General features: G+C 40.5%; 5 protein-coding genes and 1 long non-coding RNA gene across 7 annotated transcripts; 2 read left to right on the forward strand and 4 right to left on the reverse strand.

The window, feature by feature from the left end:
* Positions 1-105: 105 nt before the first annotated feature.
* LOC133850190 (uncharacterized) lies at positions 106-1,188 on the reverse strand. The gene is made up of 3 exons (XR_009895595.1): positions 636-1,188; positions 377-550; positions 106-318 (listed from the first exon to the last, which is right to left on the reverse strand). It is a non-coding gene; the product is annotated as an uncharacterized LOC133850190 (long non-coding RNA).
* A 211-nt stretch (positions 1,189-1,399) lies between these two features.
* Positions 1,400-2,784, forward strand: LOC133850189 (transcriptional repressor CTCFL-like). Its single transcript, XM_062286220.1, has 3 exons — positions 1,400-1,614; positions 1,678-2,176; positions 2,238-2,784. The coding sequence occupies exons 2-3, from the start codon at positions 1,697-1,699 to the stop codon at positions 2,310-2,312; spliced, it is 555 nt and encodes a 184-aa protein (XP_062142204.1). The 5' UTR covers positions 1,400-1,614; positions 1,678-1,696; the 3' UTR covers positions 2,313-2,784.
* Positions 2,785-3,041: 257 nt separating this feature from the next.
* On the reverse strand, positions 3,042-3,842 carry LOC133834957 (probable DNA replication complex GINS protein PSF2). Its single transcript, XM_062264754.1, has 2 exons — positions 3,550-3,842; positions 3,042-3,495 (listed from the first exon to the last, which is right to left on the reverse strand). The coding sequence occupies exons 1-2, from the start codon at positions 3,792-3,794 to the stop codon at positions 3,117-3,119; spliced, it is 624 nt and encodes a 207-aa protein (XP_062120738.1). The 5' UTR covers positions 3,795-3,842; the 3' UTR covers positions 3,042-3,116.
* Positions 3,843-5,066: 1,224 nt separating this feature from the next.
* On the forward strand, positions 5,067-10,877 carry LOC133834953 (uncharacterized). 2 transcript variants are annotated; one of them, XM_062264750.1, is made up of 5 exons: positions 5,067-5,332; positions 6,380-6,557; positions 8,361-9,794; positions 9,860-10,481; positions 10,550-10,877. In XM_062264750.1, exons 2-5 carry the CDS (start codon positions 6,424-6,426, stop codon positions 10,787-10,789), a joined length of 2,430 nt encoding a protein of 809 aa, XP_062120734.1. In that variant the 5' UTR covers positions 5,067-5,332; positions 6,380-6,423; the 3' UTR covers positions 10,790-10,877. The 2 variants fall into 2 exon arrangements, with proteins under 2 accessions (XP_062120734.1, XP_062120733.1); XM_062264749.1 differs by lacking the exon at positions 5,067-5,332 and having other exon boundaries at positions 6,313-6,557.
* Positions 10,878-12,280, reverse strand: LOC133834956 (protein YIPF6). The gene is made up of 5 exons (XM_062264752.1): positions 12,128-12,280; positions 11,854-12,067; positions 11,597-11,768; positions 11,152-11,309; positions 10,878-11,085 (listed from the first exon to the last, which is right to left on the reverse strand). The coding sequence occupies exons 1-5, from the start codon at positions 12,143-12,145 to the stop codon at positions 10,973-10,975; spliced, it is 675 nt and encodes a 224-aa protein (XP_062120736.1). The 5' UTR covers positions 12,146-12,280; the 3' UTR covers positions 10,878-10,972.
* An 85-nt stretch (positions 12,281-12,365) lies between these two features.
* On the reverse strand, positions 12,366-13,870 carry LOC133834955 (zinc finger protein 771). The gene has a single exon (XM_062264751.1). It carries the CDS (start codon positions 13,747-13,749, stop codon positions 12,520-12,522), a length of 1,230 nt encoding a protein of 409 aa, XP_062120735.1. The 5' UTR covers positions 13,750-13,870; the 3' UTR covers positions 12,366-12,519.
* Between the last annotated feature and the right edge of the window lie 118 nt (positions 13,871-13,988).

Here is a 13,988-nt window from a genome sequence, read left to right on the forward strand (position 1 = left end):
TGATCCGAATATCTCGCTCATAATTTCAAAGCGGAATATAGTGTCATATAATCCACTTAATAAGTACACCAACACTAGTCAAATAAGTTCGCAGCGTCGCCTATGTTGCATTTTGATATTTATTGTCGTTACGAATACACATGCACTTATTCTCTTATAATTTCGCCAATAATTTCAAAACATAAGATTGGATATCTCACTGTGTAATTTTTATCAATCGCTTTTATCAGGACTACAAGCTTATGTCGTCCTTGGGGAACCATCAATTGTAAATCCATGCCCCCCATCTGTTGTAAATGTTTCATGAATAAATTTTGACTACGGATATGGAAAGCAACATTAAATGCATTTTTTTTTTAGTTTCATTAGAACTTACGCCTTTTAAAAAACATGTTTTCCTCACGTCATCAATATTGATTACATGGTTAGTCCAAAACAAGTACCATTGCTTTCGTTCATCAAACAACTCATCACACATATTGTTAAATCTAGCGCTTACTACGGTATTGACCCATTCTCGACGTTCAAAACGATATAAAGTTGAAATAGTCTGAATAAGATGCAGATAGTTGTACACATATTTTAATCACCTTCAATTTTCCTTTAAAATTATAAATAAAAAAACAACATATTACTTCAAGGCGATCGGTTGGGTCGTAATCCCAGTTAGATGACATATTTCCTGATATCATTAGTTTATTGTCAACCTCTTTTATTTGTAGCTCCGAAAAATCCAAAAATTCTTGAATATCCTTTACTTTTTCTGATAGATGATCACATGGGGAAAATAGATCTTCATTTTCAAATTCTACCCGGTAGTGCACTGCAGTTGTGACTCCTAGCAGCAGGATCACTACTTCGAAGAATAACCAACGCTTATTAACTGTATTTTCCATAATAACTGATTTGATTTCGGGAAATTTTGCGTTTTTTATAAACGTAAATTTTGGATTATATAATAAATATTTTGTGCGGTTAATTATATACATAAGTAGTTTGGGGCGTCACTCTATTAGTAATTGTTATTTTTTATCAGACACGCTAATGTACACTATAATTAATTATACATACGAGCATTTTCAAATATTGTATATTGTTACGATTTTCCGATAAGACATGGAGCAAAAATGAAAACATGTTGAGGCAGAAAATATTATGAATAACTGTGCATTGCCAGCCTATTGACATTTTGAAAGTTAATCGAATTATGAAACAAAGCATTTGGTTTGAAGCAAAGAGATGATAAAGTTATCATAACCTAACAAGATTCAAAATAGTTTAATTATGCATTTTTAAATGTAGTGGGGTTGAAGTATCATTTGTTAAACAGTTTTAAATATAACCGCCGAATTTTAAAAAGTTGGCAGCCCCATCTGTCGATTAAATGTATTTAGAATGCGGTCACACTGTACGCTTATATAGTTTACAGCTGTTTGAATATTTTGTGTTGCTCGTTTTCTGTAAATATTTTTGAAAAATTCGCACGTTAAGCGAATAAAATGCAAATAAGGTGTTTTCATCCTTTTATGCAACTCGAATAAAACAACAAGTATATACAAAATTTTCTGCTCCCTCAAGGCAAACTATGGATTGACAAACAACAGTTACCAAAAGGTTTGTCGACAATTTCGTGTTGATTTCCAATTCATTTTAAAGTTTTTATTTTCCGTATTCCAGCATAGTTTATATTTATAAGATGAGCGATCAAGCGAAACAGCTGCGTGCCAAGAAGATGCCCAGAGCGAGCAAAGTGTTCAGCTGCCCACAATGCAGCTACCAAGCCAATCGCTCTTACAACCTTCAACGGCATATGACGAATCATTACGAGAAACCTCCAAGAGAACTGCAGCACTTTTGTCCAACTGCTGGTTGCACATTTGCCACAATGCGCTGGGACAATTTGCGGAGACACATACAAAGAGTGCACGACGAACCAAAGCACAGAATTAAGCATCAACTTGAACTCCAGCCAAACAATGGGGACATCGAAATAGAGGAGCCCGTTACAGAAGTTGCAGAATTAGCGCCCAGCGATGAAGAGCTTGCGTCCATGTTTATTGATGTGATACCAGTTGAACTTGAAGAGGAGCAGCCATCTCCTGACACTAACCTAAACACGATTCCGAGCAGCAAGGAAACTCCAAAAAAAGGTCAAGAAGAAAATAGGCAGACCAAGGTAAGTTATCAAATATCTTTAAAATTTATTGTTCTCGAATAACATGTATAATTTGAATAGAAAAAAAGAGCGGCAAAACCAAATACTACGAATGCACAACATGCGAATATCGCACCAATCGAGGCTACAATATTAAGCGACACATTGCCAAACATATTGCCAATAATGGAACTGAACTTTTGTTGCACGTTTGTGTAATAGCTGGCTGCGGATTTTCAACGCCACGTTGGGACAATCTTTGCAGACATGTTAAAAGGGTTCATCCTGAATCTGAAAAACCTCCAGCTGACAATTGGTGACGAGTCAAGAAATATTTAAGTGCGATAGCACACAGACTACGAATATTTGAGAAAGGAAAAGTATAAAATCTACATTTCAAACTCACTGGTAACAGAAAGCTGTCATTAAGCTTAAGGGCGGTTCATCATGGGTAAATCTGATAATTGGTGAACTCGAAATTATTGTTAAATACGAAAATATAAGATTGTAAATATTGAATGTGGAAGAAATATCTAACATTTCAAACTTCATGTTTTATGTTTTATTATATTAAATTATTTTTATCATAAAAAATAAGCATTTTTGATAACATTTGCATTAAAAAAAAATAAATGTAGTCAAAAAAAATGGTTCAATTTTATTTTGAGCGCAAAATATATAAATCAAACAATCATTATTTTATGTTACTTTATGATTAAGGCCAAAAAACTATAAAATTTCCTAATGATGAAAAGCATTATCCGTAATCTATATAAATATGTATTATAGAAAATAGCTGGTTCATGAGAATGACTTTTAGTAATATATGTCATTTCATACCCTATTCATAGTTTTTAAGTTTATAAATAAAAATAATCATAATTTCTGTTAATCGGATTCTGATTTTAATACACATATATCTTACTAACTACAACTGTAAATATCACTAACTATTAAAGTATTACTGCGTGAAATAGGAGTTGCTCATGGAACCGCTTCCACTGCCACTTCCGCTGATTGTAGTGTTCATGCCCAGCATAGATGTGTCGCGCTGTGATGCGGTGGCCATTCTCTGATAACGGGCAATGTGATCCAGGGAATAAGGCAAAATAGGGCGGACACTGTGCATCTCTAGCAACGTCAAGTTGTCCAACTTGGCATAAGTGCCTTCCCCCTTAATGAATGCATCAATAGAGGTGCGCAACTTCGATTCCCGTATATCAAATATATCCTTAATCACTGTGCGCAACTCCTCGCAACGAGGCACATCATCGGGCGCTGTGCTCATTACCAGCTGAGCAACTACCATGTAATGCTCGCTGGGCATCTTTGTGAAGAATCTGGATACAATAGATTGATAAATATGAGATATTTGCACACACGTGTAAACTTACTTGGAACGCTTCTCCTCCTCTTTGATTTCCTCCAACGTTTCGAGCTCCATCCATTCTGGCGGCACAATGCGGCATTTTTGTTGTTTTCGCAGATGCGCTGCCAGCCATAATGGAACAAAAACCGGAAACCCAGCACGGAATGGGCCCACAGAGCCATAGATAAGATGCAGTGGCTCATTTGAAAAATTCGGTATAATGCTTATCATGCATTTTTCGCCAATAAATTCAATCGTTGCTGGATCCATGATCGTAGATTTTTTGTAAACAATAGAAACAGCGGGACCGCACGATAACGATAAGCACAATACCGCCCGATTGGTGACACCAGTTGATGCGCGTCAGTATTTTTATACCAAACAATTTAAATTACGTTGCCTATGGTCTCACAGCTGACACAAGCTGATTGATATGGCAGGAGGGTTTCATCACCATCATCGGTTACTTGTTTTTAGATTTGAATTTCACTTGCGTCAAATAGCAATTAGAATAGAAATGCAGTGCACCTTGTTCGGGTTATCAGGTGCAAGCATCGCACATGACTCAGCTGGCTGGTTAGATTATAGTTTTGATTCGCATCTATGATGCTATTGCAAATTCCAGGCATCATCACGTAAGCTCAAGTAGAGCGTCATGATAAGCGCATGAATGCTAGACATGATCAAGCGTTCAAGTTCACCAATATTTTGTTTAGACGCAAGTAAACTTATATATACATATATGTATATACATATTCATATATACACAGATGTCTGATTATAGCTAATCCCTGCACTATTTTCACCCAAGCAATTAACCAAATCTAAATCTTCAATGCATTGCATAAACACAATTTTTTCTACAGAAATTGCACAGTGTGTGGGAGGAGAGTTTCTTATCAGCATTGTTCACAAAGGAGACTCACTGAGAGCATGCACTCCATCAATAACGGTCATTACAAGGTTAGGATTCGGCTTACTGTTTACAAATCCCAGAGAATTGCAACCTGCGATTGGCTCTAAAAATAGAAAAGTTTCTGTGTACAATTGGGACGGTTTTTCTTCTTCTTGTTCATTAAATGACAACTACGTAAATAACAACATGTTGACTTATCGCCTCCCTAGACATACTATACTATGTATACGAGAGATGTGTGTTTGTTCAGGCTGATAAAACCGGACAGAGCCGGTGATAATCAGAAAACTAAGCTCGTCTTGGGGGTTGTTGTAAATGCTAAGATGAGTGTAAAACTCTGTTGAGAAGTCCAAACTCCTTGAACCCACTTCGATGATGGCTCAAAAATGTATTGACAGCCAGGCAGCAGTCTTCTGGAATTTTGTCGTTTGTTGTGGCACGCTTTCGCACATACATAACGAGCTGCTGACTCTATTAATAAGTATAATATTATATTGAACGGATTTTCTGATAAGGTGGATTCTATGTGTGGATCATCGTTGTGGAACCTGAGATGGCCCATCATTACATTTTGAAGAAAAGTACGAGTTGAGCGCGAGTTTTGCATTAGTGCTCGTCTATTTTTGGCAGGGTACGGAGCTGCTGGCTTCCGCGATAATTCCGGCATTGTCGTTGTCTTCATCGCCAGCCAGACGAGAGAGAACAACACTATTTGTTATTATTGTTATATCTATTAATTGCATTCACACGCGAAGTGCAGTTTTTTTCGTTGACGAAAGATAAGTGCAGAATCTGAGTGTCTAAAGCGATTAGGAACTCTTGGACTAACGTTTTTTCGGCAAAGAGACGAGTTCTCCTTTTTTCACACCTCCAACAACAGCTATCGCTCACGGTAAGCGTTCGCTTTGTCCGGCGTAGTATATATAGGTGATTGATAAGAGCAGTCCACAGACGTCAAGATCGTTGCATCTCCCGACAAAAGCCAATCTCAGATCAGCAGTTGCATTGTTGTGTGCAATTAGTTGTGAGCCACATAGCGCAGCGTTCACATGTCCCGGGGGCTAATACGCTAGGTGACATCAGTTATCAATCAAGATCCTGTTCAGTTTACGACTCGCGCTTTTGGTCAATAAAAAACTCAAAAAAAAACAAGTAAGAAAGTTGCAGTCGAGTGTGCTCGACTGTGAGATACCCACTACCCATTTTTAATAAGGGCAAAATATTGTGCTATTATTTTCAAAATATACCGAAAATACTAAAAAAATACTAAAAATATACCAAATGGTATGTTTGGTATACCGATACAGCACACCATTCAAAATATACCATAGACGGCACAATGTACCAGATTGTCGGCCAAAGCAACTAAGAGCCCTAGTAAGTGGGCGTTTTTGCCCATACAAAAGTATTTCTTTAATAACTTCCACAATTTTTATCTGATCGCAACCAAATTTTCAGGAATCATAACTACTATAGTAATTATACTATATACCAAAATTCACAGCTCTAGCTTTAAATTTACGCTTGTTTTTCGATTTTTTTGGTTTGCGGGGGCGAAAGTGGGCGTGGCAAAAATTTGAAACAAACTTGATCTGCGTGCAAACATAACAAATACTGTCGAAAAAAAATTATAGCTCTATCTCTTATAGTCTCTGAGATCTAGGTGTTCATACGGACAGACGGACGGACACACAGACGGACAGACACACAGACGGACAGACGGACATGGCTAGATCGTCTCGGCTGTTGACGCTGATCAAGAATATATATACTTTATAGGGTCGGAGATGCCTCCTTCTGCCTGTTACATACATTTCCTGCCGGCACAAAGTTATAATACCCTTCTACCCTATGGGTAGCGGGTATAAAAACACAAAAAGCGAGACAAGCATTCAATTGTTCATCAGTCTGCATTGCTTTTTTCCACGTTTCAAAACAGTTCCCGTACTATAAACTATATATATTTGAAACGATCGTTTCATTATGGCTGACACGGAGATCATTGTGACCAATGCCGGAGAGCCATCCACGAAGGCCAGCCTTATTGTGGTTTCGAATCGTTTGCCCTTCGTCCTGACACGTAATGCCAAGACCAAGGAACTGGAACGCAAAGCCAGGTGAGCAATTTAGTTTAAAAAAGTTGCAGAATCTTTGATAATATTTATGTGATTGTGTCGTGGAAGTTTTTTGGTTTAATTGATATAAGAAAATATTTTGAAATATTATTATTGCCTTTAAAAAAATTTTCGAAATCGTTTCCTAAAAAAGTGCCTTTAAAAATCAAAGAAAACGTTTCTTTAATCCGAATAATAAAGAAGTGGTGTATTTTTTACAAACTATGAAAGTAACATATATTCTTTAAAATCGCAAACTTGATTGGTCTGTGATAATTTTAAGTGCATTCTTATCGTTGAAACCTTTTTAAATACAGTGCAAATAACAAAATGTTCATGCCTCTAAAATTTAAATAAGTTAAAGTTGTTTAAAATATTTCAATAAATATTACATAACTCTAACATAAAAATGACTGAAAAACTCTGGCAAAAAAATGTTTGCTGACAATTTTAGTGATAAAGAATAATAATCTCAATTATTGAGAATTATACGTGATAATGACCTATTATGTAAAGATATAAACATATATTTTAAGTGAAGACTCTATTTTGAATCCTTTATCGTAGATTTTTCTACATACAAAAATACGATTCTATAGTTTGCCAAAATGCACGTAATCAATTAAAAACTTAAATGAACAGTATATTCACTTTAAAGCTCTGGCTATCAATTACAGCCATTTCCGTCAATCATAGTGTTTGTCTTTCTAAATTGAAACAAAGCAAAGTGCCAACTATTAGGTTCATTGAACGAGTACAGTCTTTAGTTGACAATTAATCGGCTAAGCCGAAAACAAAGCCATAATCCCCATATATATATACTATATATAATACACAATAATAAAGTTTATATATTGTGTCAATTTTTCCACGGATCAGCTTATCAAGAAGGTCTCGTGACACTAAGCCGAGCTGTTCTCAGCTTGGCAAAAGTAAACTTAAATGGAAAGATGACAGATGAAAAAAAACCCTGTATAGAAATCAATTTTCAAAACTAACCCAATTGGAATCACGGGCATACAATTTGCATTTGGAGATAAGCTCTCGCCTAACCCCCCGATAGGGGAACTGAACCACCTATGTATGCCTCTCGAAGCGCATACTCTAGATCGTGTTTCCACACGCTTCTTGTGATTATTACCCTGTTATCAGCGCAAAATACACAGAGAGTGTTGGAGAGAGATTGAGGGAAAGATGAGCAAACTGAATGCAAAGTCTGGCGAACATAGATGAAATTAGAAAACAAATTCAATAATAACGCTGGCTGCTGTTATCAGCATTCGTTCATTACGCGTTTTTGACCCTTGCTGCCTAGAGACGCCGCCACGACGAAGACGACAACGTTAATGATTCCTAAGAAAAAAAAAGGGGTCCATAATTATATGTATAGAGGCGTCAACAAGCTTTCATAAGCTGTCAAGCTGCGAACCTGACACTGAAAACCCCTCATCACGTGCTCGCCGGTTGGTCTGACCAAATCAAAACTAGAACTAGACTCTTACTGACCCTACTCAAAAGCAGCGAGTTAGATTGTCTACTAATTTTTAATTTTGGGGGAGGGAGTATATTAGTATTGGCCTCTGAGCCAGAGTCTAGGTTGTTTACACTCACATCGTATCAAGGTATCAGGGGCAGTTGCTGATTTTTTTTATGGTTGTGTCTTATCAGTAACAAAAGCAGCATCTAGTGTCAGTGTCATTGTGATGCACCCTGTACATAAAATGGGCTGCACTCTATGTATATAAATCTCATACTTATGTATTATATTTTAACTTATATATGATTTACCTATCTGTATGATTGCAGTGCTGGCGGTCTTGTGACTGCCGTCTGTCCGGTGGTTATCAAGGGCAGCGGTCTCTGGGTGGGCTGGTCCGGCATTCATCTGGAGGATCCCAATGAGGCAATACCCGAATCGAATCCTTACGATCAAACACCCACCGCTGGCCTTAAGTCCGATCAAGTAGTCTCGGTGAATATTGATGCCAAGATCTTTGATAGCTACTACAATGGCTGCTGCAACAAGATCTTCTGGCCACTCTTCCATTCGATGCCAGGACGCGCCAATTTTGGTGGCGAGCATTGGCATGATTATGTCACGGTTAATAAGCACTTTGCTGTGCGCACCATTGAGGCGCTGGAGAAATGTTTGGCCAAGAACAATGGAAGCGATAAGAGTCCACCGATTGTCTGGATACACGATTATCATTTGATGTTGGCCGCCAATTGGGTGCGTGAGCATGCCGAGGAGAAAAATCTGCCTTGTCGCTTGGCTTTCTTCCTCCACATTCCCTTCCCGCCATGGGACATCTTCCGTCTGCTACCCTGGTCCGATGAGATCCTACAGGGTATGCTTGGCTGTGATTTGGTTGGTTTTCACATTCAGGACTATTGCTTGAACTTTGTTGACTGCTGTCAACGTAATCTCGGCTGTCGTGTGGATCGCAATAACTTGCTGGTGGAGCATGGTGGACGCACTGTGCGCGTTCGTCCTCTGCCCATTGGCATTCCCTATGAGCGCTTTGTTAATTTGGCACAGAATGCACCCAAAGTGCTGAAGACTTCGAAGCAACAGATTATTTTGGGCGTTGATCGCTTGGACTACACCAAGGGCTTGGTGCATCGTCTAATGGCTTTCGAGGCGCTGCTGCTCAAGTATCCGCAGCACAAGGAGAAGGTGAGTCTGCTGCAGATTTCGGTGCCTTCGCGGACAGATGTCAAGGAGTATCGTGAGCTTAAGGAGGAGGTGGATCAGCTGGTGGGTCGTATCAACGGACGTTTCACCACCGCCAACTGGGCGCCCATTCGCTACATTTACGACTATGTCAGCCAGGATGAGTTGGCGGCCCTCTACAGAGATGCTGCTGTCTGTCTAGTAACACCACTCAGAGATGGCATGAATCTGGTGGCCAAGGAGTTTGTTGCCTGCCAAATCAACGAGGTGCCTGGTGTGCTGGTCATCTCCCCATTCGCCGGAGCTGGTGAAATGATGCACGAAGCGTTGCTCTGCAATCCGTACGAGGTAAACGAGGCCGCCGAGGTCATCCATCGCGCCCTGACCATGCCCGAGGATGAACGTGTGCTACGTATGGCGCGTCTGCGTCGCCGTGAGGCCGAGTGCGATGTTAGCCATTGGATGCGTTGCTTCCTCAAGGCCGTGGGCGCCTTGGAGATGGACGATGTGGGCACCACCATTATGCAGCCCGTCTCTGTGGACGACTTCGATGACTACTTACTCAAGTAAGCAGATCTTAATGCAACTAACACTGCATCTAAGCTTGACTTTATTTATTTTTCCTTTGCAGATACATCGGATACAATCACAAGTTGGCTTTACTGCTGGACTACGACGGTACCTTGGCGCCCATTGCTCCTCATCCTGATCTGGCCACACTCTCGCCAGAGATCAAGAATGTGCTCTTCAAACTCTCCAATCACTCCGATGTCTATGTCGCTGTCATCTCTGGTCGCAACGTCGACAATGTCAAGAAAATGGTTGGCATCGAGGGCATCACATATGCGGGTAATCATGGTCTGGAAATCCTGCATCCCGATGGCAGCAAGTTTGTGCATCCCATGCCCATTGAGTACGAGGACAAAGTCAGCCATCTGCTGAAGGCATTGCAGGACTCGGTGTGCCGTGATGGCGCATGGGTAGAAAACAAAGGTGCGCTGCTCACATTCCATTATCGTGAGACACCCGTACAGCTGCGTCCCGATATGGTGGACAAGGCGCGCAGTCTGATCGAGAAATATGGCTTCAGGGCAACGGAGGCGCATTGTGCGCTTGAGGCGCGTCCTCCAGTGGAATGGAACAAGGGTCGTGCTGCTATCTATATATTGCGCACATCGTTTGGTGTGGATTGGAATGAGCGCATCAAAATCATCTATGTGGGTGACGATTTGACCGATGAGGATGCCATGGTGGTAAGTAAACTGGCAAGCTCATAAAGATTAGGACTTGTAGCTAATTGCATCTCTCTCGTTGCAAATAGGCTCTCAAAGGTATGGCGCGCACATTCCGCGTGACATCATCGGACATTGTGAAGACCGCTGCCGATCATCGTTTACCCTCAACAGACTCCGTTTACACGCTGCTCAAGTGGGTGGAACGACACTTTATGGGACGCAAGGCGAGGGCCAATTCGTTGACTTATCGCCCCACCAAGGGCGATGGCGTCCAAATGCAAATGTCCCTCGAGGTGGCCTCTTCAGCCAACAGTCTCGATGTCTAAACCGCAACAGTCATCCACACACACGCACACACACACACATGTAATTTCTAAGATTTAACAATAAAGTGAACCAAATAAAAGTCAACAATTCTAGCTTATAAATTTACAATCAATTTGGTTAAATGCTATGGAAAGTACAAACAGTAAGTGTAGCAACTAAACATAGAGATGGCAAGGGGTCTACTAATTATGCGACAACACCAGCCAAGATATGATGAAGAAGAATAGAAATATGGGATAGACGGCAAGCGGCTTGCGATGTGGCGGCTGACTCTGTCCCAGAAAGATGAATGAAGCTGTCGAAGAGTAAGAAAATAATATAATTCCATAAAGTATTTTTTATTGGAGTTGTGCTCACTTACCATAAGTTGCCCAGGTAAAACCCAATGTGGTGGTAACAAAGCGCAAAAAGAAAAGAAAACGCGTCTGCTTCGACAACAAGATCACGCGACAAATGATCAAGGCCAACGCTACGGGAGTCAGGCAATAACCGAGCACACAAACCGATTGGAAGAATGATCTGTAATTCATAGTATGAACAAGTAAGTTAAAGTCTAGAATAGGATATATTGTTATTAATGTGTATAATTAAATTGGACATTATAGTTATCAGAGTGATAGTTTAAATTGAATTTGTAGGACGGTTTAAAATAAACTTAGTTTGCGTACAAATATAGTGTTGTTAGAAAAATATTAAGTCTAATCGAACATGAATATGTTGTCAAATATGTATTACATTATGGGGTAGTAAATGCACCCGACACGCATTCTCTTTCACCTTAGAAAAATATACAATCTTGTACTCACATATTGCCACCCAGCAGCTTGGAGTTGAGCGTTACAATGGCAGCACCTATCCAAACAATAACAAAGACCTGAGCAAACTCAGGCCCATTATCAGCCATACTGTCTGCTGATGAGGAGCCCTGAAGTATGGTAGCCATGAAGGTGCACAGCACCAATGGACCCCACAGATCCCCTGTGAAAAACATAAAGATAGCATAAGATAAAACTGCTGACGCACACAAATGCACAAACTGAACACTAGTGTAATGATGACGTACAATCGCGAAGCAGACTCGACTTCTCTTTGGGATAGAGCACATGATAGAACTTGATGCCCACAGCACGTATATCCCGCAGCACAGTTTCACGAATGGGTTCATCCAGGGTATTATAGTCGGGCACACCATTCTGTGATGTGGTTGTCGTTGTTCGTCTGCCGGGTATTGACATGTCACCCTCCAGTGAGGGCGATGTGTTGACGTCCTCAAACATCTAGCAAGAACACAAGTGCACTTTATATTTACAGATTTGTTAGATTTAATTAGCGCTTACATCCAATTTAGCGTCCATTTTATAGCAGCAGTTTATTTGTTTTGGCGAGCGCAGTCGTCATACAAATATAATGCAAATCCTAAATGCAACAACAATTTTTCCTCATCTGTTATCGCATGCGCACAATCGATTGCACCAACTACAAGTATCGATAGGCTGACTCATCATTGCCGAGGCGATATCGAGTTGCTCAGGTATTTAAAAAAAATGAATGAAAATAAAACACAAATATTTATAATAGGATGCGTTTTTATATGTATACATATCCATAATACTAAGTACATTTAATTTTATTTATATTACTATTGCACTTTTTGTATATACGTATTTTTAATCGATAGTTCGACTATCAATGGGCTACCGCCAAATTCAAATCTATAAGTATGCTAAACTTATTGTGCTTCGTTGCTGTGCGTATTGATGTGCGTCTTAAGATAAGCAGCGCGGGTAAATGCTTTAGGGCAGTGTGGACATTTGTGCGGACGTTCGCCAGTGTGCGATCGAATGTGTCTGCCTAGATCCCCTTTGTCCACACAGGTTTTCGAGCAGTGCGGACACTTGAACGGATGCTCCCCCGTGTGAGTGCGAATATGTCGCTGTTGTTGCCACGCATATGTGAATTCCTTGGAACACACCGTGCAGGGAAACGTTCGCTCACCACGATGATAGCTGATATGTTCCTCCAGTTGCGAGAGTTCTATGAAATACCGTGTGCATTGCGGACACTTGTGTATTTGTTGGCCAGGATGAGTGGACACGTGATACTGCAGATCCGTCTGACGCGTAAAAGCTTTTGGGCAGTGTGGGCACTTAAAAGGACGTTCGCCAGAATGAATGCAGAGGTGTTTGCGCAGGTTGGAGGCTTGACTAAAAGCTCTTGGGCAGTGTGGACACTGATAGGGACGTTCCCCCGTGTGTGTGCGAATATGTGCGTTGAGATGCGAACTTTGACTAAAATCTTTGGGGCAGTGCGGGCACTGGAACTGATGCCGCTTGGCGCCTGGTTCCGTTGAGACTTGAGGCTGCTTCTTGGCAATATCTGCTGCTTTATTGTGATGGTTGTTGGCAGCCTCAGTTACTTCATTGTGTTCCTCCTTAGCCACATCTGTTCCTTCATTGCGCTGCTCTTCGACGTCTTCAATCTTTACGCAGCCCAGATCGATGTTTCCCTCTGACAGCTCCCAGTTTTCTGTTGTCAGCAATTCAGATTGAATATTCACTTCGTTTGTTAACGTGACCAAGTCTTCAGAGGATTTTTTACTACTGTTTGCCTCCCTTGGAGGCTCCTCTGTACTGTGCTCTAACTTCACACAACTAAGATCGATGTCATCTTCTGCTGCTTCCCATTTTATAGGTATATCGCATTCCACTTCTATTCTATTTTCGTTTAGCTTAGCACTCAGCATCTCATGACTTGCCTCGCACTTACGTTTGAATCCAAATGCTGTTTGAACATCACAAATGCAAGATAAACAAATCTTTTTTGGCAGTTCATCGTCCAATTTGATTTCGCAGGCAACGCATTCATTTAGCATTGCGGCGAGGCTAGGTTCACGTTGGTCAGCGAATATATCCAGCAACGCCACAGAGCTAGTCAGACAAGTGCGGCATACTTGCTCCATAATGCGACAGACTTTTAATTAAAAGTTTTTTTGATTTAATACAAATTGAACATTACTGCCTGACAATAACAAATGGTGGACAATATGAAATATGTATATCGAAACACTTGAAAACAGCTGTTACATATCGATAGTGCATAATTGGCAGCAGGTGGCACATATCGGTACTGCTGCTATTAACTATCGCAGATTCCCATCCCATCTGTGGAATAATTGTTTGCTTTGAGCTGTTATCAGTG

This window comes from Drosophila sulfurigaster, chromosome 2L (genome assembly GCF_023558435.1).
Source record: "Drosophila sulfurigaster albostrigata strain 15112-1811.04 chromosome 2L, ASM2355843v2, whole genome shotgun sequence".
Taxonomy (NCBI): domain Eukaryota; kingdom Metazoa; phylum Arthropoda; class Insecta; order Diptera; family Drosophilidae; genus Drosophila; species Drosophila sulfurigaster.